This window comes from Aegilops tauschii, chromosome 4 (assembly GCF_002575655.3).
Source record: "Aegilops tauschii subsp. strangulata cultivar AL8/78 chromosome 4, Aet v6.0, whole genome shotgun sequence".
NCBI classification, from domain to species: Eukaryota; Viridiplantae; Streptophyta; class Magnoliopsida; order Poales; family Poaceae; genus Aegilops; species Aegilops tauschii.
Window position 1 is genome coordinate 527,434,927 of NC_053038.3, and position 10,204 is coordinate 527,445,130.

The 10,204-nt window shown below is 41.5% G+C and overlaps 1 protein-coding gene across 1 annotated transcript; it reads left to right on the forward strand.

The window, feature by feature from the left end:
• The first annotated feature begins 552 nt into the window (after positions 1-552).
• LOC109762935 (protein HLB1) lies at positions 553-6,540 on the forward strand. Its single transcript, XM_020321818.4, has 14 exons — positions 553-976; positions 1,999-2,118; positions 2,210-2,279; positions 2,433-2,543; positions 2,790-2,873; positions 3,386-3,436; positions 4,039-4,068; positions 4,167-4,229; positions 4,351-4,416; positions 4,534-4,650; positions 5,152-5,187; positions 5,618-5,737; positions 5,853-6,023; positions 6,123-6,540. Exons 1-14 carry the CDS (start codon positions 681-683, stop codon positions 6,231-6,233), a joined length of 1,446 nt encoding a protein of 481 aa, XP_020177407.1. The 5' UTR covers positions 553-680; the 3' UTR covers positions 6,234-6,540.
• Positions 6,541-10,204: the final 3,664 nt, after the last annotated feature.

Genomic DNA, 10,204 nt, shown 5'->3' on the forward strand with positions numbered 1-10,204 from the left:
GGGAGGCGGCCATCCAACCATATACCTCAAATGTCCGTTTTAATTAACTAAAAAAAACAACATTTCGCCAAATTCTTTCGCAAATTAACAACCTTTTGCCAACGTGTTATAAAGAATCTTAATAAAAAACCTTATTGAACAACTAATCACCTTAAGAAGTACACCTTTCGTCAAATACCCGAATCTGTTGCAAAGCTTCCACCGAATGCCCAAATACTAACCACCAGTCTTTTAACATGCTACCCTTCCGCCAATTAACAACAATGGCCAGCGGACTTCCGCCGTCCGGACGAAGAGGTGGGGTATCTTGGTTTATTATGAGGATGTCCGGACACCCGCAAAGTCTCTCTTTGTTTGGTTTCAATTTGCGAGAAAACGGAAATCCGGACCGCTCTGTGTACTGATGGGTCCCGTGTTGGTTGGTAAATTGTGTCTGGTCGGATGCGGGGATTTGAGGGTCCGGTTTGGAGATGCCACGGAAACCCACAAGTTTGCATCGTGCTCCTTTTCGGAAAAGAAAAAAAAAAGTTTGCATCGTGCTTGTAGCAGAGCGCATTGCACAGTGACGAGTGGGGCCAAGGACGTGGCAAGGCTCTCCTTCCGTCGTCGTCATCAGTCGCCCTCCCTCCTGCTCTCATCTCAACCCCCACAGCACAGCACAGTTGGAGATCTCTCGGCCGATGCCGGACATGGAGGAGTCCACGCAGCCCAAGCCCGCCGACCCGGAGCTCCCTAACGGCGCCGGGGACCCGGACCAGCCGTCGCCCGCTGCCGCGGAGGCGCCGGCGGCAGAGGAGGTGGCGGCTGCAGAGGAGGTCCCGGCGAGATCGGAGCCTCCCAAGGGCGCGGGGACCAACGCGGACGGCTGGCGCCCCTACACCATGGGGGAGCTGCTAGGGGAGGCCGCCGCCGCCGGGAGATCCGACTTCGCCGCCGACGGGAATGGGGCCGGATCCGCCACCCCCGAGCGCTCCAGGTCACTGCCCGCTCCCTCCCTGCCCGCGCCGGCCCGTCCGGATCTCGATCGCCCCAAGCGGTTGCGCTGCTGCCGCTTGGTTGCAGAGCGTCCTTCATCAGATCTCTAATGTAGTTTATGTGTAATTGCGCTGCTACTGCTTAGCTCTGTCTGTATGGTGGTCGTTGCTGCTGCTGCGCTGAACCTGAATTGCTTGCTTGCTTGCTGCTTCCAATTGCGCATATGGGTTGCTTGGCCGGCTCACTTGTTAGATGTTTCAGTTTCAGGCTGGATCCGTCATGTCATTTTGCAGGACGGGTTAATTGACTACTCCCTCCGTTCCAAAATAGATGCTGGGCGCCGCTGGTGGGGGCAGAAAAGGAAACGGATGGAGTTTCGTGGCGCAGGGGGCTGCCGCACTGCAAGCCTGTACCAGCGCCAACTTAATATACTATGGATGCTTGACTAGTCCAACTAGCACCTAGTTGGAGGGAGGTTGCGACACGGTGGAGCTGGAGGAGAAGGCGGCAGTGGGGGAGAGGAGGGTCAGCGAAGCGTCAGTGGCTAGTGGGAAGTGGGGGTGGAGGAGAACTTATCCGAGTGGGCGGGACAAGTAGCTGTAGCGCCAGGCGCCGCTCATGGGATACAGAATTGGATGGAGGAAATAGTTGCAGTTGCGGGGTGCAGGGGACTGACGCACTGCAAAGCCTGTAGCAGCACACATTTACTATGCTATGGGTGCTTGATTAGTCCAAATTATGTTATCAACCAATATAGTTATTGTTTTGATGCTACTTTTCCTTAGGTTTAGATATGTATTTAGTTTCCAGTTTTCCATGTATTAGACCAGTCCAGTACGTGTATATATTGGCCCATGGCCTCATGTGACTACAAGTTGCCTTCTTAACAACTGGCACTGCCAATTTATCTTCTGCCAAAAGGGAAATAGTAGAGTATAACATTTAAGCATTCGGTTATTGACATATTCTTGAATTAGCTATGATAAATACAAGTTATAAAACCCTTCCATTTGTCCATTTCAGCCAGGACAGCCTGCAACTCTCAACCCATCATGATGTTGCCATGGACTTGATAAATAGTGTCACTGGAGTTGATGAGGAAGGTCGCTCTCGCCAACGTATTCTTACCTTTGCAGCGAAAAGGTTTTGGTTTTACTCACCTGATTAACCCAATCTTGTAGTAATATTATAATTAGCTCAAACTTTGCATGTTTTCTAACTGTACATTTTGCAGATATATTAGCGCCATTGAAAGAAATCCAGAAGACCCTGATGCATATTATAACTGGGCCCTAGTTCTCCAGGTAAAAGTTCATTCCTTATTTACAGTACGCACCAGCTCATGCATTGCTTAAAAATGACCTTTGCAGGACTTCATCTATTCTGTTGCCTAAAGCATGCTACTGAAATTAACATTGCAAGAGAAATGTTTTAACCTTTTTCAAATATATTTGCAGGAAAGTGCTGACAACGTGGATCCTAATTCTGATTCTTCGAAAGATTCATTGCTTGAGGAGGCTTGCAAGAAGTATGCTGAAGCTACACGACTTTGCCCAACACTGTATGATGTAAGTTCACCACTCCGAGTTTATTGGTTCATCTTCTGGCCTCTATTGGAAATTGCTAAGATTGTTGCCTTGTTATACCAAAGAGAGTTGGTGCCATAGTGCCATAGCATGGACTACTAATTTTGTTTAGAATTCAATGAGACGCACGTGAATATCATTTATGCATTTATTCCTCATGCTAACTTGCTACTCTGCTGAGAAACATCACAGTTCTCAACTTCTCGTGCCTCTTTCTTATCCTTTTAGGCATATTACAACTGGGCTATTGCTATAGCTGATCGGGCCAAAATGCGTGGGCGTACCAAAGAGGCTGAAGAACTCTGGCAGCAGGTCATAAACAATGTTAATAAAGTTTGCTTGCATTCTGCGATGGTTCTGTTTTTACTATGCTAGACCAAAGGGCAAAAGGTTCAAAACCCCTGTTCTGTTATATTTCAAGTTCCCATCCACTGTTCTAGTTTTGGTGTTGTTCAGATTGTCAGTAGAAAAGGGGCAATGCTGTTTTCTTAAGTCGCTAACTGAACTTTCGATCTAATAATATTTATTTTAAAGATCTTGATTACATAGTTACGCTGTCAAATGGTAGTAGTCTAGAAATCAAGTTGCAACTCCCAGCATGAAGCAAAATATAATTTAGTCCCTTACCATTTCCTTCTTGGTGCATATTATTCTTTCTTAAGAATAAGGGTATGCTTCTTAACTAGTAGATAACATTCCTGATTTTTTACCATTACATTGGAAAAATGTCCTGACCATTTTTTTCTACATTAAAAATAATACTATATTGTTCAAATGCTGGATTTGATGAGTTACTAGATACTCATTGTTGTCTTCCTTTTCAGGCTATAAGGAACTACGACAAGGCAGTCCAGTTAAGTTGGAACAGTCCCCAGGTGAGTACTGACTTTCTTGACTGATTTATGGTAAATAATAAATGCTTCTCCTAATTTTGAAGTTTTGGAGTTAAATAACGTGGTAAAAAGTTCACCGTAGGAAACCGTTGGAATATGGTGTGAGCAATAGTCATCACGAATACCGGCAACATAAACACACACGATCACCAAACATATGATATCACACAGATATTCTTTGAGCTATTACTCCACACTACCATAGTTATAAGGTTGCACTGGAGAAACCTTGTGAGAGTTTGTACAGTTGCTTTTGAGCAGTCAACCTGTATGATTTTGTATACATCCTCTGGATAAAATATCAATGCCTTACATCTCCGTTAGATGACCTCTTCTGAGAACACTGTTTAAATGATTCTATCCATTTATGCCCAAGTTACATAAAGTTCTCATATTTGATACATCAAGTTAAATTGCTTTACATTTTGTATGTCAGTTCAGTTCTCTGAAATAAGACCTTTAAATTCAAATTCCATGATCTTGCATGAAGTAGTTAATTTCTTCTCGCTTTCCATCAATCCTCTAAATTTATGGCCATTAATCTTCATGTCTCAGTTATTGTGTGTCTGTCTCTTTGATTGCAGGCTCTCAATAACTGGGGCCTTGGACTACAGGTATATTAGCTTGTGCACTGTAATATCAGAAATGACCAACTCTTCATCCACACATTTTGCTTTTCACTCATTTTCAAGGGTACAAACTTGTGACGCAGGAATTGAGCGCGATTGTTCCTGCTAAAGACAAGCAAACAATCATAAAAACAGCTATAAGTAAGGTAGTTCCACTTTCCATCTTCGCGGAAATTACTTCTGAGCATTACTTCTGTGCAGTGCTTTATCACAAAATGTATATTCAAGGAAGTGTTGAAACTAAGTTTCTTTTGTTTTGTGGCACAGTTTCGTTCTGCCATCCAGTTGCAGTTCGACTTCCACCGGGCTATTTACAACCTTGGAACTGTCCTGGTGTGTTTCCTTGGTCTATTTGATAGTGACTGAAACGGTGAACAGCACCGCTTCAATTTGAATGCATGTTACCTTATGCAACTATGTGGGCCCTGTTGCTTCCTTTTTGTGCTGCAGTATGGCTTGGCAGAGGATACCTCGAGGTCTGGAGGGGCCGATACCTCTCCTAATGACCTGTATAGTCAGTCTGCTATTTACGTTGCAGCTGCTCATGCATTGAAGCCAAATTATTCGGTATGTGGATTTCTTCATTTGCCACTGTGCTGCTTGCTGATTTTGTTATTGGTTCTTTCTGGAAGCTTGAGATTTGACATTGTAATTTTAAGCAATTCAGTCATTCCGTGCCATCAAATGTTCTAACTTAGCTTTATTCTATTTCCGTAATTTGTGAAAGTCCTACTTTTTGCCCTTGATTGTAATAATATCTTAACACAATGTTATATTTGTTGATGTAGAACTGTTTATTCGTCACCCATTTCAGTACTTTCTGATTGTTATACTTGTAAGCCAGTCTACCATTTTTATTGCTTCCAGTTTTCAGTAGCCCATGGGCTTTGATAGCGCCTTATGGCTTTTCTAAAATGAGCAAATCCATAGTTGTCATATGCATGATTGTGGGCCTTTCAGCACGATGTGTCTAGAAGCTTAATTTCCAGTTGTTGGTTACTCATTAATGATATTTAGGCATGACAGTTGTCAACACCTACTGAAATGCTGTTGTTTTGCATAATTCAGGTTTATCGCAGTGCTCTACGGTTGGTCCGCTCAATGGTACGTTGGCAGCTGTAATATTTCAGTTCCTTTAGCTAGCCGCGAGTTATCCATCATGTTCTAAACGTTATGCACAGTTATTTGAAATGCAATTGACTTGATTATGTTGCTCACAAAGTGGAACATAAAAACTAGTCTAATCTAACTATAGAAGCAGACAAATCATGAAATGCCTCCTTTTGTTAAGATGATTCAGCAAATTACAGAATGTAAACTCTGAACTTGTAGTGTGCCTTTCCAGTAAAATATGTGAGTGCGCCCTCAGTGTGCGAACACTGAGCACAATATTCATCCTCCTTTTGCTTTATATATTTTTTGGTAATTATGCATATATGTTGGCCCAGTCTTGTTCAGACCATATCTTTGTCAAAATCAGCAACTCGTAACTATGGAGTTTGTGACATCCTTGCTGCTATGCTTTGCTTTGCAGCTACCGTTGCCATATTTGAAAGTGGGATATTTGACTGCTCCTCCGGCAGACGACCCCATTGCACCACACAAACATTGGGAGAGGTCACAGTTCATCTTAAACCATACGGAACTCCAGCAGGTACTTGTGATACTGATGATAACGCATAGCCTACCTGTGTGACTATTCATATCACTGCTAGGATCCATCTTTGTTGTATACCACTGAGTACTGAGTTTTTAATCACAAATGTAAGGTCAATGATTCCGAAAGCGCACCTGTGAAAGTAAACGCGCTCGTGGAGAAAGCCAAAAGGTTTATCAAGGTAGACGTCGCTGACATAGTTTCAGTGTCCACATGCTCCGATCTGACCCTGCCCCCTGGTGCCGGCCTTTGTATAAACACAACGCATGGGCCCGTGTTCTTGGTACGCGCCTCCTAAACTTCTACTCCTCTTGGCCTGATGTCTTAAAAGTGTTGTTGGTTTTCGAGCTCACTGTTCGCCTCTCCTTTTTCGTCATGTCAGGTTGCTGATACCTGGGAGTCTCTCGACGGCTGGCTGGACGCCATACGGCTGGTGTACACCATATTCGCAAGAGGGAAGAGCGATGTCCTGGCGGGCATCGTCACCGGCTGATCGATGATGCCTTGTTGTGTGTGTGACTAGCTGTGTCTGGACAGTGCGACATGTATATCAATATGTATTCTGTGTCAATTCAAAAAAACCCACCACAGTTGATTTTTATGTACCCCTCCCTCCCCTTGACTGCTCCGATGTGAATTTTCAGAGTTTGTGTAGAGTAATGTGGTTACCCATCCGAATCATAGGCGGCATTGTTTTGTACCTGTAACACATATATACCTTCAAGTATGTAAAAGACGACGGATGAGAAGATGAGTTTGTACTGTCATCTAGTTCAAATGTTTGTATGTTCTGTCCTGTATTTTGACTTGCCCAAATTCGAACCTCTGTTGTATTTGGGTCGATGTCCTAGTGAAACCGTTGCACCTTTTGGTTGTCTCTATCACTTATCTCTTATCTATCTATTCGTGTTTGTTCAAATTATTTGAACTTATCTCTATGTATCTACTCAGTTTGTTCAAATCATTTCAAGTTATAGCCTTATTTTAACTCAAAATTTCTTTCCCTATATGTTGTCAAAATGACGCTGAAGGACTAGTCCAAGAAAAAGAAACTGCACCTCATTTTCCTTCTCTTTCTCTCTCCTCCTTGTACCCTTGAGAGTCGAGTCTCCTAGGGGAAAATATTAGGGTGTGTTTGGCAAGATGTATGGACCTAGCTTAGTTCTTCTCCTTTCATACATGCTGAGTGTAGACATCCTGAGTCCATGCATTTTGCTGTTGTTTGGCAGCGGTGTATGCGCTAAGACATGCTGAGTCGAGACTTTGTTTGTCAGCCTGCATCTGTTTAGACATGCTGAACAATTTTGAATTCCGAATATACTTTTTGAATGGTGAACAAAATTTTAAAAACCTGAACAAAAATTTAAATATATTTTTAAATTCTGATTTTTTATTGAAAATTTAAACAAAATTTGAAATTATAAGCATTTTCTATAAATTTTGGAATTCTGAACTTTTTTGAAAATTTAAATAAAATTTGAAATTCTGAATTTTTTTAAAAATTTAAATAAATTTTGAATCTGCACATTTTTTAAAATTTAAACATATTTTGGAATTCTGAACTTTTTTGGAAATTTTATTTTTTTGAAATTCAGAACATATTTTAAAAATTTAAATAAAATTTGAAATTCTAAACATTTTCTAAAATTTAAACAAAATTTGAAATTCTAAATATTTTTTAATTTTTTTTTTCTGAAAATGTAAACAAAATTTGAAATTGTGAACATTTTTTGAAAATTGAAACAAATTTGGAAATTCCGAATTTTTCCATTTTTTTTGAAATTATGTACATTTTTTGTTTTTTAAAAATTATGAACATTTTTTTGAAAGTTTAAACATATTTGGACGTGGTCTGGTGGGTGAGGACGAGATGGGCAGGGCCGAGGGCCCTTATTTGCATCAGATGGGCATAGTCCAGGTGAGCCCGTGCACCCTACCAAACAAGCAAAAGTGGGTCGGATTGGCCCTCATGCACCCTCCATGCATCCTACCAAACACACCCTATGCTCCCATGTTAAAAAAAATATCAAATTTGATTGTGTCAAAAAATTCAATTTTTTTGTGATTGTTCTCAAGACATGTATATGTTATCCCTAAATATTTCAAATCTGAAATCAAAATACATATGGGGAAATAAAACAAGACAAATCTAGATGTGAATACTGTTTTTTCCTTTTTTTTTGTGACACTATTCGTGCCGGATTTGTCATTTTTGTTTCTCTGTGTGCATTTCGAATTTGGCATGAACTTTTTAGGGGATGTAGACATATATGTCTTGTGAACATCCAATTTATTTTTATATTTTTGGGGTATTCAAATTTGAATTTCTGAATGTTGGAGCATGGGAGCATATGGGACTTTGGGGGCACTTTGTACTTTCCTGGACTCCTTAGCTCCTCTCCACATTTTCTTCTTTCTCTCTCCTCCCCGCACCCTTGGGAGTCTACTAGTTCTACCTGGCTCCCCTCCATCTTTGGTGGCGGTGCCCAGAATGATACAAGTTCAACTTAAACAAGTGATGAGTGCTCAACAAGATTTATTACGGGATATGGCTAAATCTGCTAAGAAGTATGATGCTTATGTGTTTACTACATGAGTTGCCCATACTCCAGAATCTCTATATCCTGAAGGACACCATAAAAGAATAGAACAAGATTCTCGAAATGTGGATAGTAATGTTTTTTGTTCATCTAGAAAGAATAAGGAAAAGAAGCCTGGGCACGTTGAACCTGCTTATGATAGTTCTAGAGAACCTCATATTGTTAATGAAGCTTAAGAGAATCCTAGATGATAATAATGATGATGTTATAGAGTCTGATAAGAAAATGAGGGAGAAGTACAACCTGCTATAGAGGAAGTGTTCCTGTTCAAACTAAGAAACATGATAAGAGAAACAAAGAAGCTAGGAAGCATCGTAAAGAAAAAGAGCCATGGGTTAAAAAACCCATGCCTTTTTGTAATGAGCTTTCTAAGGCTAAAGATGATGAACATTTTGCTAGATTTGTTGATTTGCTTAGACCTCTCTACTTGCAAATTCCTTTGGCTGATGCTATTAAAGTTCCCCCTTATTCCAAGTATATGAAATATATTGTTACTAACAAGAGGAAGATTGCAAATGCCGAGATATCTATGATGCTTGCAAATTATTCTTTTGAAGGAAAGATTACTGAAAAACTTGGAGATCAAGGAATACCTACTGATACATCTCCAGCGTATCTATAATTTATGAAGTATTCATGTTGTTATTTTATCATTCTTGGATGTTTAACAACATTTTATAGTAACTTTATATCATTTTTTGGGACTAACCTATTGACCCGGTGCCCAGTGCCAATTGCTGTTTTTTGCTTGTTTTTTACATCGCAGGAAATCAATACCAAACGGAGTCCAAACGCAACGAAACTCCACGAAGATTTTTTATGGGCCAGAAGACATCCATTGGGCCAGAGCAGCACCTGGGGGGTGCCCCGAGGGGGGCACAACCCACCAGGGAGTGCCAGGGCCCCCTGGCGCGCCCAGGTGGGTTGTGCCCACCTCGGTGGCCTCCCGCACCCCCTCTTTACACTATAAATTCCTAAATATTCTGAAACCCATCGGGGTTAACCTAGATCGGAAGTTCCGCCGCCGCAAGGCTCTATATCCACCGAAAACCAATCTAGCTCTGTTCCGGCACCCTGCCGGAGGGGGGGGGGGTCATCTCCGGTGGCCATCTTCATCATCCCGGCGGCCACCACGATGAGGAGGGAGTAGTCCACCCTCGGGGCTGAGGGTTTGTACCAGTAGCTATGTGTTTAATCTCTCTCTCTCTCTCTCTCTCTCGTGATCTATATCATGGGCTTTGTTAATATAGTCGGATCATATGATGTTTCTCCCCTCTATACCCTTGTTGTGATGAATTGAATCTTTACCCTTTGAAGTTTTGTCTTGTCGGATTGAATATTCAGATATGAGAGCACATGATGTATGTCTTGCGGTATGAATACTTGAGGTGACAATGAGGTATCATATTGATTCACTTGATATGTGTTTTGGCATTCAACTCGCGGATTCCCGCGGTGACATTGGGATAATCTATGCATAGGGGTTGATGCATGTTTTCATTATCTTTTCTCCGATGGAAACTTTGGGGTCTCCTTGCAGTTCCTTGTGTTGGATTGAGTATTATGAATATGAACTTGCTTGGCGTTATTTTATTACGAACTCTAGGATAGATCGAACGGAAAGAATAGCTTTGTGTTATTCTAGTACGAACTCTTGAATAGATCAAACGGAAAGAATAGCTTTGAGGTGGTTTCGTACACTACAAACAATTTATATCTTTTGTTCTCCGCTAATAGGAACTCGTGAGTGATTCTTTATTGCACTTTGAGGGACAATCATATGACCCAACCATGTTAGCACTGTTGAGAAAATGCACTAGCGAAAGTACGGACCCTAGGCCTTGTTTTCAAGCATTGCAATACC